This window comes from Oratosquilla oratoria, chromosome 22 (assembly GCF_046742065.1).
Source record: "Oratosquilla oratoria isolate Oo_2021 chromosome 22, ASM4674206v1, whole genome shotgun sequence".
Lineage (NCBI taxonomy): Eukaryota > Metazoa > Arthropoda > Malacostraca > Stomatopoda > Squillidae > Oratosquilla > Oratosquilla oratoria.
The window spans coordinates 49203945-49220564 of NC_134798.1; the positions used below are offsets into that span (position 1 = coordinate 49203945).

The 16620-nt window shown below is 39.3% G+C and overlaps 1 protein-coding gene across 1 annotated transcript; it reads left to right on the forward strand.

Annotated features, from left to right (window-relative positions):
* The first annotated feature begins 205 nt into the window (after window positions 1-205).
* LOC143037560 (uncharacterized) lies at window positions 206-10719 on the forward strand. Its single transcript, XM_076205983.1, has 2 exons — window positions 206-421; window positions 8046-10719. Exons 1-2 carry the CDS (start codon window positions 416-418, stop codon window positions 9708-9710), a joined length of 1671 nt encoding a protein of 556 aa, XP_076062098.1. The 5' UTR covers window positions 206-415; the 3' UTR covers window positions 9711-10719.
* Window positions 10720-16620: the final 5901 nt, after the last annotated feature.

A 16620-nucleotide genomic window follows, 5' to 3' on the forward strand; every position in this document is an offset into this window, starting at 1 on the left:
AATATAGTCAAGCGTTTTGTAGATAAATAACATTTCCTTCTTACACAGTGTTTGTTTAAATGTGTTAATTGATTTGTTTGTTCATTAGATTATTTATCTATTCTATCAAAGACTTCGGGTCCAACGCTTTTCCGCTGACATGTGAGTGACGTCATGTCTGGCTCGACGTTTTGCAAAGCTCTACTTTTTGATTGGCTGAGCGGCGAGTAGCCGAACCAATCATGATCACGTTGGGAAGACAAACATGACGTTGTCCCGTCGTGTAGAACGAAAAGGACGTATTGTGGATTTGGGCCGGTGATATCCCGCTTCTGGAGTGTTAGAAAGCATTCGTTAAGAAGCCACGGTTCAGAACGGTTGGCATCATAGACTACAATTTGCCTACAATTGCGTTATTTGCTAAACTGTAAGCACCATGCCGGTAAGTCAATATTTATCATGTTAGTAGTGACGCAAATGTAACGCTGTGATACAATGTATTTTAACTTCGTGTAGTACGTTGACAATAGACCAACATTGTGAAACGTCTGTATTATAATTATTGTAGTGAACGTAAGGTAACTTAAATGAATTAAACATTTTGTCTGAGACTGAGAACACCAGCTTGGGAGAGATGCCTAGAGGTTGTGGAGTGATTAGATAGTGTATAAGAGAAAAGTAACGGTATTATAATCGTATAGTCTCAATAAATGCTACGTAACTGATTCGTAAGGGTATTAAGGTCTGAAAATTGATGATTATAAAATATTTGCATCAATCTAAAAAAAAGGAGGGGGAGGGAAAGCTCCCATACACACCCGTTCTGTTGCTTCGGTCCCCTCGCAACACGCGCACGCACGCACACAAACGGAAAAGTCTGAAATAAATGTTTATATGATATGTGTGTGTGTGTGTATCGCAAAAAATTCCCGTTGGACCATTGTTACTACTTGCAGTAGCACTACCAAAACGTTTTGGATGACAAAAAAAAAAAATTGTAGGTGTCGAAATTAATATAAGAGTATGTGGTAGTTCTTATGTTGAAAAGGTAGGGATATATATATTCGCGTGCACACAGTAAAAGCTTCACTTGCTAATTATTACGAGTTCGAGTCCCCGCCCAAAACTCATTATAACACTGCAAATACTCCGATCCTGTGGGCCATGATGTCTGTGAAGTTTGCAGGAGTGACATGGCAGACATTGGCGCAGTCATATGAATCGTGGAATGCAATGAACGAGGACTTGGGATGATGTATTATATAACATTATTTTGTTTCCGCCCGCCCTTAGCGTTTCATTGTAGGGCCGTCTGCATACCATCGGATAGATTAAAACACAAGTCAATTTGCTACAGCAATATGGAGAAATAGGGATTTCGCTCGTAAATTTCTACAGGGTTTTTCCATGCGATTTTTTATTGAAAAAAAGTATGTAAGAATGTGGCATATATTTTGCGTGTGTGTACAGTATATAATGCAATATTAAGCCTAAACGTTCACGTCTCCGTGATTATTTAGATATTAAATGTAAAGTAAGAACGTTTGGAAGGTGAAGAAAGCATAAACTTGGACGTCGTGCAGATGACGTCAGTTGTATATATCACGCGTGCCAACTGAAATTGTTGGAACGAGAAATCCCTTATACTAGGTGGATAAGGGAATCATATCACTTAAAATAAAGATAATGGAAATTTGTCAATTAAAATAAAGGGATAAAGGTCTGGGCAAAGATTTTTCCCCAAGCTGAAAAAGTATAGGCTCGTAAATGTCACTCAAAAACAACGTGCCGTTTCTGATTGATTACGCACTAGTTGTAACATCTATATGAACTATATGAAGTTAACCAATGAAAAAACTGCTGCCACACGAACAGTATAGTAGCTTCCTTCACAATCTTTATTTTATATATATATATATATGTGTGTGTGTGTATGTATATATATGTGTATATACATATATGTGTGTATATATATATATATGTATATACATATATATATGTGTGTGTGTGTGTGTGTATATATAATTTTCAGACTACTCAAATTCTTGATGTATATCATGTGTGTTCTTATGTATGTGTGGTACAGTTGCATTTGTGGCTGACATTCCCATTCTTATTTTGTTTAATTTTGTTTTACATAGAATTGTAACACCGCCTCAATCACATCTCCATTGTTATTAATGTCCACTAAATATGTTTTTTTCTCAGCAGAATGTCTCAGTCAAGTAAAGTGTTTGACAAATATTTTTCTCCCAAAACTATTAATTGTAATCTGTGCACTTGCAGTTGTCAAAGAAATTACAAAGGATTCCAAAATCGGAGCATGCAGACAGGAGACCTTTTGGTCCATATCTAGGTTGGATGCGGAAAAAATCATAATAAATGAATAGATAAAAACTAAAATGTAAATAAGACATATGAACGCATAGGCATAGTTGAATAATAAACAGGTAAATAGAAAATAATAAGTTGACATATAATTAAAAATAAATGAGAAACAGACAAATGATAACTAAATAAAAACAAATAAAATGAAATAGAGGAGAGTTAAAGTTTCACTCAACCAATGATTTTCTTATGTGGCTTATGTGTTTCTGGTGAGATATGTGTTGTACTGATTGATTGTGTACATCATTTTGTGTTGTTGTTGATAATAGACCTGTTTTGCAATGCGCATTACTCGATATAATGCTCCCCACAGGTCCCCCAAGGTCGTTGGGGAGGAGATGTAGCCATAATTTAATATATTACTTGAAAACTACGCATTTGTGAAGGGAATGATGTGCACCATCAATCAATACACAACATATCTCACCAGAAAGACATAGCCACATCAGAAATCATTCCAGAATCTTGCTTAGGTGTTTATCTTAATGATTCTTAAAGCTTCGAATTGAATTACATAACACTGCCTATGCAGGAAGTTTATTCCATTCATTAACTACATGGCAAAGTTGTTTCTACCCACTTCCAAATTTAATCAATTTTCGGATAGTTTGAGACCATTGTTTCTTGTCAGATTCTCATTCAATGTGAAAATTTTGTCACTTTAGATGTCAATTCCCTTTAGAATTTAAAAACCTGTATCAAGTCACCTCTGAGTCTACGCTTTTTTAGGGAAAACAGATTCATATGTTTTAGTTGATTTTTGTATGATTTATTTTTGATATTTGGAATCAGTTTTGTGGCTCGCCGTTGTACTTTTTCCAGTCTGTCAATGTCTTTAATGAGATTCGGTGACCATACGGAAAAAGCATATTTTAGTCACGCAAAAATGTTTCCTTCTGAATCCATTCTGGCTATCATTTATCAAACGGTTACTTTCTAAATGATGTTAGATAGCATCTCTGATAATAATTTCCATTAATTTTCCTATGATTGAAGTCGGACTTATAGGCCAATAGTTATTTGGTTTCATTTTGTCACCTTTTTTTAATATGGGAGTAACGTTAGTTAGCTTCCATTCTCTTGGGACATATCCGGATATGATGGATTTCTTGAAAATAATTATTTAATGGAACAACAATCTTATTTTTAATTTCCTTTAAGATTCTTGGATGCCAACCGTCAGGCCCAGGAGTTGTATTAACTTTGAGTTTCTCTATACACCTTTTAATTTTTTCTTTTGTTATATTTACCGTAGTGAGTATGTTTACCCTAGACTTTTAACAGGTTTCAGTTTGGAGTTAACTTTGTACAGAACCACACGTGTGTGTATATAAATGTATATATATGGAGGGAAATTTATATACCCTAAGTAGCTGTCCCATTGGACAAGTAGTTTGCGCATGGAATTGTGAGATTAAGTCAAGGTTTGAGTCCTGGTGAGGGAAGTCGTTTAGTAGCATGACGTGTGTTAACTTATGTCAAGCATTTCTTACCCATCCTTAAGTATGATTTTGGTTATAAATAATCAGTAATTCAGGAGAGTACCTCATAAGGACTTAAACTGAGATATTACATAATATTTTTTTGATATTTGGCTAGTGATTTTCAGATAGTTGAACAGTACTACATGAGATCACCCTTACTCCTTTTACTGACTGCGCAGTGAATGAAGTTTTCTGTAGGTCATTATTTGCCCATTATTAGTATGGTAAAGGAGCAATGATTGTTGGGTCCTATCTCCTATACTCTAAAAAATGCAAACTCTTCAGTACTCCTTACAATAGGAGGTAAGGAGTACCTCAGGTAAAATTACATTTATCCTACCACGCCTGAAGTTCATGGGTTTGAACTTGATTATATCCTTGATTTCTAGTTATATTTAGATTTGAACTCTTGTATTGTCTGAGCTTAAGCAATATCACTCCTAAAGTATTCTAGATATGCATTTATATGGAAAAAAAAAATTCTGCACATCCTTTAGACATGTCTTTAATTTGCTCCCATAACCTTTTACAAAGGCGGAGCATGCCGACAGGAGACCTTTTGATCCATATCTAGGTCGGATGCGAAAAAAAAATCATAATGATAAAATAATAAATAAAAATTATGATAATGTAAATAACAAATAAAATACATAAATAAATGCATAGGTATAGTTAAACAATAAACAAAGAGGTAAATAGTAAATAATAATAAATTGACATATAACTAATAATAAATAAAAATCAGACAGACAAATGATAACAAAACAAAAACAAATAATATAAGATAAATTATAATCATTACAGCATCTTACTTAGGTATTTATCTAAATGATTCTTAAAGCTTCGAATTGAACTACATTGCACTACCTGTGCAGGAAGTTTATTCCATTCATTAACTACACGGTTGGCAAAGTTGTTTCTACCTACTTCCAAATTAAATCTATTTCCGGACAGTTTGAGACCATTGTTTCTTGTCTGATTCTCATTCAATGTAAAAATTTGGTCACTTTTGATGTGGTCAATTCCCTTTAGAATTTTAAAAACCTGTATCAAGTCAACTCTGAGTCTACGCTTTTTTAGAGAAAACAGATTCATATGTTTTAGTCGATTTGATTTCGTATGATTTATTTTTGATATTTGGAATCAGTTTTGTGGCTCGCCGTTGTACTCTTTCCAATCTGTCAATGTCTTTAATGAGATTCGGTGACCATACGGAAACAGCATATTCCAAATGTGGACGAACTAACAATTTATATAGCTTGTTAATGAGTGATGGACTTTTGACATCAAAAGATCGCGCAATCAGTCCTAGAATCTTATTTGCTTTCTCAGAGGCTGAAATACACTGCTTGGATGATTTGAGGTCATTACTGATAATTACGCCGAGATCTTTTTCACTATCCGCTTTATTTAACGAATTTCCAAATAACTTGTAATCGTACTTACTGTTATTTTTACCTATGTGCATTACCTTGCATTTACTTGTGTTAAATTTCATTAGCCACTTCTCAGACCATTGCTGTAATTGATCTAAATCTTCTTGAATATCTAATTGGTTTGAGTGATCATTTGCCACTCCGCACAGTTTTGTATCATCAGCAAATTTTGAAACAGTAGATTTTTGTCCATGGTCTATATCATTTATATATACTATGAATAGAAGTGGCCCAAGAACGGAACCCTGAGGAACTCCACTTGCAACACTTTTCCATCCAGAAGTTTTCCCATTTAAAACAACTCTCTGTTTTCGACCCTTCAACCAATTACTAGTCCAACCCAATAGGCTACCACCTATTCCATGCAAAGCTAATTTAGTAAGTAGTCTTTCGTGTGGGACGGTATCAAAAGCTTTTGCAAAGTCTAGATATACTAAATCTATATTGTTTCTTTTGTCATAATTCAAGATAACTTGTGTTGTAGAATTCGAGTAAGTTAGTCACGCAAGAACGTTTTCGTCTGAAACCATGCTGGCTATCATTTATCAAACGGTTACTTTCTAAATTATGTTCCATAGCCTATCCCCAACTGAATGCTGTAATCGTATCACCTCTTTCTCTTCGATCTTTCAAAGTTGGCATACCCAGTGCTTTTAGTCTCTCCCCTAATGTACCTGTCTGGCTGCTGCCCTTTGCATTCTCTCGGTCTTGCTTATATTCTTTCCGCAATCTGGGAACCATACCATAGATGCATATTCCAGTCTTGGACGGATCAGGGTTTCGATTTCCCTCATATTTTCATCCATATAGTGAAATGCCACTTTGATCTTTTGCAGTAGTCTGCATATCTCGCAATGTTGTTGATTATCTATCAGGTGCCAGACATATTAACACTGAAATCTTTCTCTTGCTTTTGTAAATAATCTTCCCAAGGAGCAGATTATTTTACTTTATTTTCTTTTGTATATATATTGTATGCAAAACCAGTGTCTAGACCTTTTTGCAATTGTTTATGTCCCCATTTCTTCTCATGATTTTTTAAATAGTCAGTAAAATGTTGGCATAGCTTCTCCCTTCCATCATGCCAATGACAGACAAGAAACATTTGTGGAAGCACTGAACCTTGTGGTACTCTGCACAGCACTGCATTCCATATTGACATATCTTTAACTAATGTCCTCGCTTTCTCCATTTCTTCTCGTGATTTTTGCATCATCTGCAAACATATTGGCATAGCTTGTCCCTTCCATCATGCCAATAACAGACAAGAAACGTTGGTGCAAGCGCTGAACCCTGTGGTACTCTGCTAGTCACTGCATTCCATATTGACATATCCTTAACTACTGTCCTTGCTTTCTCTCCTTCCCTCAAATCTCTCACTATGTTAAGCGAGTCCTGTTTGTGTTTCCACCCACAAGTCTTTGGCACATGTTTGTTCACTCCTAGGTTGTTAATGTCGAGTAAATTTTCCCTTTTCCTCCCTGTGGTATTCATGAATTCCTACCAGTTTGCTTCTTCAAAGGATCTTTTCAACCCTAAGTAATTGCTTTCCTTAAACTGAGTCTCCCATATCTGTGTGATTCATTCCTTCACTTTATTTCCTCATCCATCCTGCTATTGCATGGTCACTTTTTCCCTATGGGGCAAAGGAAGTTCAATGAACTGATAATGTGTATTCTCCATTGTTATATTTAACATGGTATTTCCCGCCAGGAAACTGCTTTGCTGCCTGCTTTCTATTCCTCCCAATTAACCTCACTGCAATTAAGATATCCAATAAACATTTTTCTTTTGGAAAAGACTGTATGCATTAAGATTTAATGATATTCTGCTTCATTCCAATTTCTTGTCTTGGGGGGGTTACATGTGCCACCATGAAGTCTTTTATTCTGCCCTCTAGTGCAAAATTTTAGGTGAATTGCTTCAGTGTTGCCGTTACTCAGATTCGCTTCTTCCACCTTAGTCACTTCCCTCCACAAACATTACCCCTCCACCCAATTTATCTTTGTCACTTCCCTATAGTCCCAACTGTAGGTCAACATTTCTTTGGATTTTGTTTCCACAGACACAAAAAATGAAGGCTCTATCTTCAACCTAGTCAATAGTAAACCATCAACATTGGCATATACTACTCCATTTGATTTTTTTTTTTTTTTTTTTTTTTTTTTTTTTTTTTTTTTTTTTTTTTTTTTTTTTTTTTTTTTTTTTTTTTTTTTTTTTTTTTCCTTTTCTGTACTCCCATAATTTTTGTTTTAGTTTCTTGTGTTTGTATTTGGTGTGGGTGATTATAAATTTACCCCAATACGATGACGCCTACGTAGGCGTCATGAGGAACGCATATACAAGGATGCGGGAGTCTGCGTCTCACTATTTTGTAGTTGAATCACCCTCATATTCTGTGAACTGGTATGACCAAGTTTTCTGTGGTTCTTAATATTAAGAGTGAAAGAGAACAAGTAATACAGCTGTAACTACAAATTTTATAATGCTAGTATTGGGATGCATCTTCGGATCATCGTACATCAGACAGCTGATGCTAAAGCGAGAATTTGACTCCTATTGAAGAGGTTAATGTTATGACCCCATTAAAGAGAGCCCACATGCACTCTTGTTGCTTAATTTTATTCTTATCAGTTCTCTCCTTCAGTTTCATATATTGACTTACCTGAAAGAGAGCATTTCTTCATTCATTTGATTATTTCCCATTTCTATCCCTAGGTTTAAGTGTTTAATTTATTCAGGTATTCGTCTTTTACAGATATCAAGATCTATCGCCTCGGACCTTAAGGAGAAGGCTTGCCAAGAGTACACTGTGCCCTATGGAGAAATTGAGGGACTGGATATCCTAAAGTTGGAGATGAGGACGGATCACAAGGATGACAAACACAAAGTACAAAAGCTGTCACTCGGACATCCAAGCAACCGACCCACAAAGGTCATCCTTCTTGTGGGGGCCACTGGAACAGGCAAGACGACTCTAATCAATGCAATGGTCAACTACATCTTTGGGGTGGACTTCAGAGACAACTTCCGGTTTATTCTCATCGACGACAAGGATTCTCCCAAGAGGTCCCAGGCCGAGAGCCAGACAGACTTCATCACTGCCTACATTTTCCATCACCAGCCGGGGATGCCCTTTGATTACAGCTATGTCCTGATAGACAGCCCGGGGTTCGGGGACACCCGCGGGATCCAGCGAGATCGGGATATGATGCGACAGCTACAGACCTTCCTGGAGGAGGACTACGGCATCGATCAGGTCGATGGCATCGGCTTTGTCACGCCTTCGTCTGCTGCAAGACTAACGCAAACGCAGAGGTACGTCTTCGACGGCCTCTCCTCAATGTTTGGGAAGAATGTGAAGAGCAACATCTACGTTATGGCCACCTTTGCTGATGCCAAGAATCCACCAGTCCTGGAGGCCCTTAAGGAAGCTAAAGTGGAATACGAGGGCTTCTACAAGTTCAACAACAGTGCCGTGTATGCCGACAACAATGTCCACGGGTCGGATTCCGACGAAGACTCTGATTCTGATGACGAAGATTCTGGCTACATCAGCAAACTTTTCTGGGAAATGGGCATTCGTAGTATGAACAACTTCTTCATCAAGCTGGGAAAAACGTCCCCAGTCAGTCTTCAAATGACCAAAGACGTTCTGGAAGAGAGGAATCGGCTGCAGATGTGCGTTGTGGGTCTTCAAAACCAGATTCATCTGGGTTTGGGCAAATTGGCTAACCTGGAGCAGGAGAGGGACATGATGGCGCGTCTCGATGACGACATGACTGGCAGCAAGGACTATGAGGAGGAGATCGAAGTCCCCAAAATACACAAGATTGACTTAAGTAAGAGAGAACACGTCACGAACTGCATCAAGTGTAACATGACGTGCCACTACCCTTGTTACATCCCAGAAGACAGTAACAAGATGAACTGTGCGGCCATGAGAGACGGCTCTTGTACTGTCTGCCCCTCCAATTGTCACTGGGATGTTCACAAGAACATGGGATTTCGCTTTGAGACAACTTATGTGAAAGAGAAGAGGACCGTCCAAGAACTCCTGGACCGCTACGAGAAAGCCAAGTCTGGGAAGCAGAGCAAACAACAAGTAATCGCTGCCATCGAAACCGACATGGAAAACCTAGGGAAGAAACTCCTCCAGCTCATACGAGACGCTCAACAACATGTGGAGAAGTTGGAGGCCATTGCCCTCAAACCCAACCCGCTGTCCACGAAGGAGTACATCGACCTCATGATCGAGTCTGAGAAGTTGCAGAAGAAGTCCAAATGGGAAAAGAGGGTGGAAATGTTGACACATCTTAAAGAGGAAGTCGGGGTGCTCCAAGGACTTCGAGGAAAAGGTGCGGCCGCATCTGGTTCAGGGGAAGGGCTTATTCGCTTCTTCAAAGATCTCATGCACAATTAGCCATGTGGCAAATTCCATATCGAGTAATATTGTATACACGCCACCAACTCTGAGAACCCATGCACCAGCTGCATTTGTAGACTGCATAGAAGTGTTGATATGGTCTCGGTAGTGTTGGAGACGACCTTATCTGGGATTGAAGCTCACCGAAATTGAAATTCAAGTTCTGCAGAATGATTGGTCAAGTTGAAGGCATTTGTTTTGGAGAGCTTTGGACGACTAAGGTTGAAAATTTTTGTAAACGTAAACACATTAGGACATGGGAAGGTGGATCTGATAACACTGTTTTAGTGATACGACTTGTAACGTTGCTGAGTTCAATCATATCAAAATATTTTGAAAAATGTAATTGAAGTAACGCCATGAGTGCTACAAAAATGTTTATGTGTATAATCCGTACTCGCAGTCTCGTTGCTGTTCATCCAGGGAACAAAGTGTGTAGTTGGTGTGCAGTTCAGTTTCAGAATTGGTTGGGAAGTGTGTCTGATGGTGATCACTTTCGAAGGTTATCAAAAGTGGGCAGCCCTTACTATGCCAACTGTTTTCAATAGGCTGTGACACGCTTGGTGTGAGTAAAGATTGTGCTGTTCACTTTGAAAGAAAAAAATAAATAAAACGGGGAGAAAGAGAGAACACAAAAGAGGCCTGTCTCTAATGTCGGCCGCAGTGACTTTGATGCTGAGTTGGCCCAGCCTACAAGCCAGCATGTCTTTTACAGAGCATGTAAAATTTCAGTGGGTCCAATTGTTAGGATTATATAATATCAACATTGTAATCTTTGTTGTCAATTGTGATTGCTTTCACCGCCAAAACTAACCATTATTATCAACCTGATCCAGTCACCATTGTGAAGAAAGTGGTAGAATGTTAATTTGTCTTGTGTAAATTTTGGTAGAATGTTAGTTTGTCTTGTGTAAATTTTATAAAAAAAAAAAAATCTTTGGGCCTGTTTAGACAATATGTATTATACTATGTGATATGATTTATCAAAGATATAGGTTTATAAGAATTCTTGTATTATTGACCCCTCACCCAAGAAAAAAGGTATAAATCTAATTTCTTTATGAAGAATATGGTACAAGAAGGACGTGCTAATATGAAATTGGTAAAAGAAGAGGAAGAAACGATTGAGGTGATGAATGGATTATCTAAGAGATTGTGAATGCTGGCATGATAGGACAGCAACCAACACTGGTCCCCAGCCTGACAGATAATAAACCATAATTATGCGAAAAGACCAAAAGCACTGGGTACTTTAAAGACCTAAGAGAAAGAGGAGCTATGACATTAGTCAGGTTACAAAAGAGGATAGGTTGTATAGACAGAAGCACTGGGTACAGTAAAGACCTAAGAGAAAGAGGAGCTATGACATTACAAAAGAGGATAGGTTGTATAGACAAGTGATTTGATTATGGATGAAAGGGTTAGAAGTCATGAGAACAATTTTAAAAAGGCCAATTGTCTAAAGTATATGAAGATATGCAGTTTTCTATACAGATACATAAATAATATGGGGGGGGGGTCAAATAGCCCCTAGTGGAACAATACATGAATTCAAGTCTAGATATGATGACTGAAATTAAAGGATATAGTAAGTTGGAACTACATAAAGTTGCGGATAGGTATGGTAAAAAATGGAGAATAGACATTTAGTGCAGCGGTGAAGGACCACAATTTGTCAGGATTATGCACTTCACAAAAACATGAAATTTGGTACAGTTGTGGTCCATGGTATCTATATTAATTCTAAGATAGGTAACCAATGCTATCACCATGTCATAGTCGCCATCTTTGATTTTAGTTGGCCTCTCAAAATATGAGATTTGCAATAACTTTGCTCATAGGTATAAAGGCATGATCTTAGTGTCCTAACACATTTCAGTACATTGGAATGTATTAAATAAAGCATGCATTTTACCAAAATTAACCATGAATAACTGGAATTAGTTTCTGAAATTAAAGGAAAAAATACACAAAACAATATCATGCATTGGTAATACCAGAGCTAGGAGCAGGCAACGTTCCTGTTTTCTAAAAGGGAGATAAATCGTCTATATACAACTACAGGCCAATCTGACATCAGTTATAGGTGAAATGCTTGAATCCATAATAGCTAATAGAATCAGATCATATCGAGAGAGATTTTGATTTGTGACTCACAGCATGGTATCTCCAAGGGTAAGTCGTGTGTGATTAATCTGCTGACTTTTTACACTAAAGTATACAAGGTGTCGGATTACAATGATATTTACGATGTTATTGTACTTGACTTTAGCAAAGCGTTCAACAAGGTACCCCACCAGAGACTAAATAAAGTCAAAGCCCATGGCATAGCAGGAAAAATGTTTGAATGGATTAGAGCTTCGATCAGTGACAGAAAACAGTGGGTCACCATAAATGGTGTAAAATCCAAATGGGGAGTGTTTCTAGTGGAGTTCCCCAGGGTTCGGTTTTAGGTCCCTTATTGCTCATTATTTACATAAACGACTTGGACAATGGGGTTAATAGTGATGTTAGTCATTTTGGGGACGACTCTAAAATAGGACGCCTAATTAGGTCAGGAGAAGACGCCGAGATTCTGCAGGAAGATCTTAACATATTATTCACATGGTCGGTGAAATGGCAAATGTACTTCAATATCTCAAAGTGCAGCGAGTTAAACGTAGGGCTACACAACCCCGAAAGCAGATATAGCTTAGATAACACGTTTTTAGAGAAAAGTGAGTGCGAGGGAGTTCTAATGAGTCCCGACCTTAATCCAGGAAACCGTACATTAGAGCCAGTAATAAAGCTAACAGATCATTAGGTTTCATTGCTAGGACGGTTACGGTTAGACCCATGCTTGACTATGCGGTACAGTTTTGGTCTTCGTCCTATAGAATGGACATCGATTCACTAGAATCAGTACAGAGGAGAATGACCAAATTGATACATGAGCTCAGAAATTTATCTTACGAGGAGAGGCTTAGGCACTTTAACTTACGCTCTCTGGAAAGACGCAGAGTGCGGGAGTGATCTAATAGAGGTGTTGAAGTGGATTAAAGGCTTTAACAAGGACGCAAACAAGGTAATCATATTAAGACAACAGAGCAGGACTTGTTACAGTAATGAATTTAAATTGGACACATTTATATTTAAGATGGAAATGGGTGAGAACTTGTTTAGTAATAGGATGGTCAACGAATGCAATAAACTTAGTAACCATGTAGTAGTGAGCTCTGAAACTATCGGTTGTTTCAAGAAACGGTTAGACAACTATGGATGGAGATGACAGGTGGTAATGGGCATGGAAGTGCCAAGTGTAGGCCTTATTGTCTCTTGTAGTCTCCTTCATTTTTATGTTAACTTAATCTATATCCTTTATTTCCAATGATCACATTTAGATTTGCATTGTTTGAGCTTGGGCTATATCACCTAAGCTATATAGAGCTTGGGCTATATCACCACATATTAATGCATATATATGGAAAACAGTATTTCTGCACATCTTTTAGGCATGTGGTCTTAATTTACTTCCATCATTTCTTAAAATCCTCCCATCTTTAATCAGATCTCTTCTGTCAGTGCAATATATCCCCATTAATGACCTGAACACTATAATCATATCACCTCTTTCCCTTCGCTCCTTCAAAGTTGACAGACCTACTGCTTTTAGTCTCTCCTCGTATGATTTATCTTCTAGGCTGTGGATCAGTTTGGTTGCTGCCCTTTGTATTCTCTCGATCTTCCTTACATCTTTCATTCCGTGTGGGGACTATACTACTGACGTATTCCAGTTTTAAACGAATCGGGGTCTCGTTGAGTTTTTTTCATCATCCCTTCATCCATATAGTGTAGGGACGGGCAACCTTTTCGGAGTGAGGGCCAGATGAGACTTTTGGATGGAGGCCACGAGCCGGAGTGAAAAACGAAATCCCCAGAATTACTCTATTTTGTACAATACATTGAATACAATGAAAAAATTATACAAGAATTGCATTGAACACCCTACAAATCTATGAGACTGCTGGTGCTCTTTGTCATAAAGAAGTATTTCCATGTCTGGCTCGATAGTTGAGGTAGACAACAGAAGAATGTCATTGAGGTGGCGGTCTGAGAGTTGGGAGCGAAGGTGAGACTTCGCTTACTTCATTTTGGAGAAGAGCTGTTCGCAACAGTAGGTGCTGCCGAACATGGCCACAATACATTAAACATGCGCAATGTATTTTTGAAATTTGTTAGAAGGGAGGACGGTGTCGCGGAAGAAGGACAACGGAGAAGAGGTGCGGAACTTCGTCTTCATTTCATCGGTGCACTACAACTCCACCAACTCCATCTGCAGGGAGGCAGGGGCATCTTCCACGGGGAATTCAAAGGGAGCAGTGAAAAGCTTCAAGTCCGCAGCCAGCACCCTGATTCCTGCAAAACGGGAAGCAAATTCCTCACGCAGAGAGGTGACGACACTAACGCAAGTGTCCAGGTCCACGTCGTGAGGGGCGCAAGCAGCAAGGCGAGGAAAATGCACAAACTGACCAGAAGCCAACTGAGCCTTCCACAAGCGCAGCTTAACCTCGAAGGCAGTGATATGCGCGTACATGATCTGTCACGAGAATATCTTTGCCATGCAGCATCATGTTGAGGGCGCTCACGTGCGCCGCGATGTCGGTGAGCAGGGCCAGGCGAGCTACACCGCGGATCAGAGAATTGATCAGCGTAGGGAAGGTTCTTCTGACGTAGGAAGATTCAAATCTCCTGCTGTAGGTCGCACGAACGAGACAGCATGGCCCCACGACTCAGCCAGCGTACCTCACTGAAGTAGAGCAGGTCGTTGTAGTGCACGTTCACCTCGCCCGTCAGTACCTGGAACTGATGGTGGTTAAGGCTGCTGGAGAGGATGGATTTAATGACCTTTACCACGACAGACATGGCATCAACGAGGTTGGCAGACATGGCGCACAGGGACTCTTGGTGGATGATGCAGCGCATCATGTTATTGGCCTGAGTGTACCCGGCGGCTTCACAGTGGCGCACTAGCAGTGAAGCGGCGCCCTTCTTCTCCCCACCCATCGCCGGGGCATCGTCGGTCGTCACGCATACAAGACGGGAGAGGTCCAGGGAGTGCTGATCAACATGGCGTCGCAGAAGTCTTGCCCAGTGGGGTGCCGCGCAGCGGGACAAGCTGGAGTAATTCCTCACACACCTGGAGGTCAGTGGTAACGCCGCGGATGAAAACGGCCAGCTGGGCCGTGTCCTTTGTGTCGGTGCTCTCATCCAGAGTGAGGGAAAGGGCGACTAAGTTCGAGCTGCGTGTTTTGAGTGAGTCGTGCACGTTGTCCGACATATCCTCGATGCGGCGACGAACGGTGCGGGACAGACGGAGTCCGCTACAGCGAGGAGGCATTCCTTGATGAAGTCCCCTTCCGCGAATGACTTCATTCGGCGTGCAAATATGCGGGAGACTTAATAACTGGCGCGCGTCGCCTTTCGGCCTCAGTATTCTGCTTGCGGAAGAGCGAAGTTTGTTTCTACAGGTTGCCTGATAGTCTAACGATGGCGTCCCTTCCTCTCGGCGGCAAGCAGCGGCGCAAAGTTTGACGATCGGTGCTCTGTCTCCCGTTGGCGGCGCACGTTGTACTCTTTTAGGACAGCCACAGTCTTCAAGCATATGAGGCACTGGACCTGTCCAAAGCACTCGATGAAGAAGTACTTCTCCCACTCAGGGTTGAAGGTCCAATGCTCGAGGTCCACTTTTCTCTTTTTAACACGCTGGGCCACAGACATGATGAACTGAAAAGGAAGAAAATGAGGTATATCAATAATGAATAAGCGAAATAATGGTGCATTGATTGTAAACGTAAGTCATCTAATTTAAATATAATTAATTAGTAGCTACATAATTTTAGTAGTTGTAATTGATTTTTTATAATAACTGTAATTGATCTGTACTGACCAAAAGGCTTACGTACCTTGTATCTATCTGAAAGTCTAGCGGACACTGACCGCTAGTGTCTGACTCTGGCTGCTCTGGCAGTGGTAGGATCATAGACCGTGCAGCGATGGGCATAGTTGCCAAAACAGTATCTGCTAGCGGATGTTGTTTGGCAAATTTTAATTACACGATTGTCCGACCTGAACGAACTGGAGACACCACACAGAGGGTTTGTGAAAATTTGAGTTGACAAATGACGACTTGAACTGGATTTGAAGCTTGAATTCGTTGATACACGGTTGACGAGTGATGAATATGGCAGTTGACTTTGAACTCGATTTGAAGAATGGAATTTGACGATTGCTGACGACAGAATATTCTCAAGAACAATAATGTTGAAAGTTGACTTTATATATCCAACATTTCCAACAACTGCCGAATGTTTTTTTTTTCTCGAACCTTCCATCTCTTCCAGTGAAGCCAGTTTGATATGTCAGACAAGACAATCATGGTTAATAAATAGAGTTAATTTGTTGACTGTATTTAATCAAATATTCAAATTCTAACATTTCATATTCAAATAAATTTGTTTGCAAATTTAAAATTCCCCATTAAAAGTTTAGCATAATTTAGCATAATTTAGTGTAAACTTTAGCTTTTCTAGTACTTCTCTAATCTGATCTAGCTTAAATTTGTACATACTACTACTACTACTCCATATTATTACAGTTTTCATGTTTTATTTTCGTACATCTACTACTATTACTACTACTACTGCTACTACTACTACTATTACTACTGTTACGAACGAAATATAAAGTAATTCAATAATCAAATGTATTTATTTGAAAACATTATTTACTGAATTTTTTCTCTCCTTTTGCTGGGAGTTCCGTGGGCCGGATTCCAATAATAATGCCTAGCAGGGTGGCGGGCCGGAGGTTGCCCCCCCCCCCCTTTTATAGTGGAACGTTATTTTAATAGTGTGCAGCAGTCTGTATG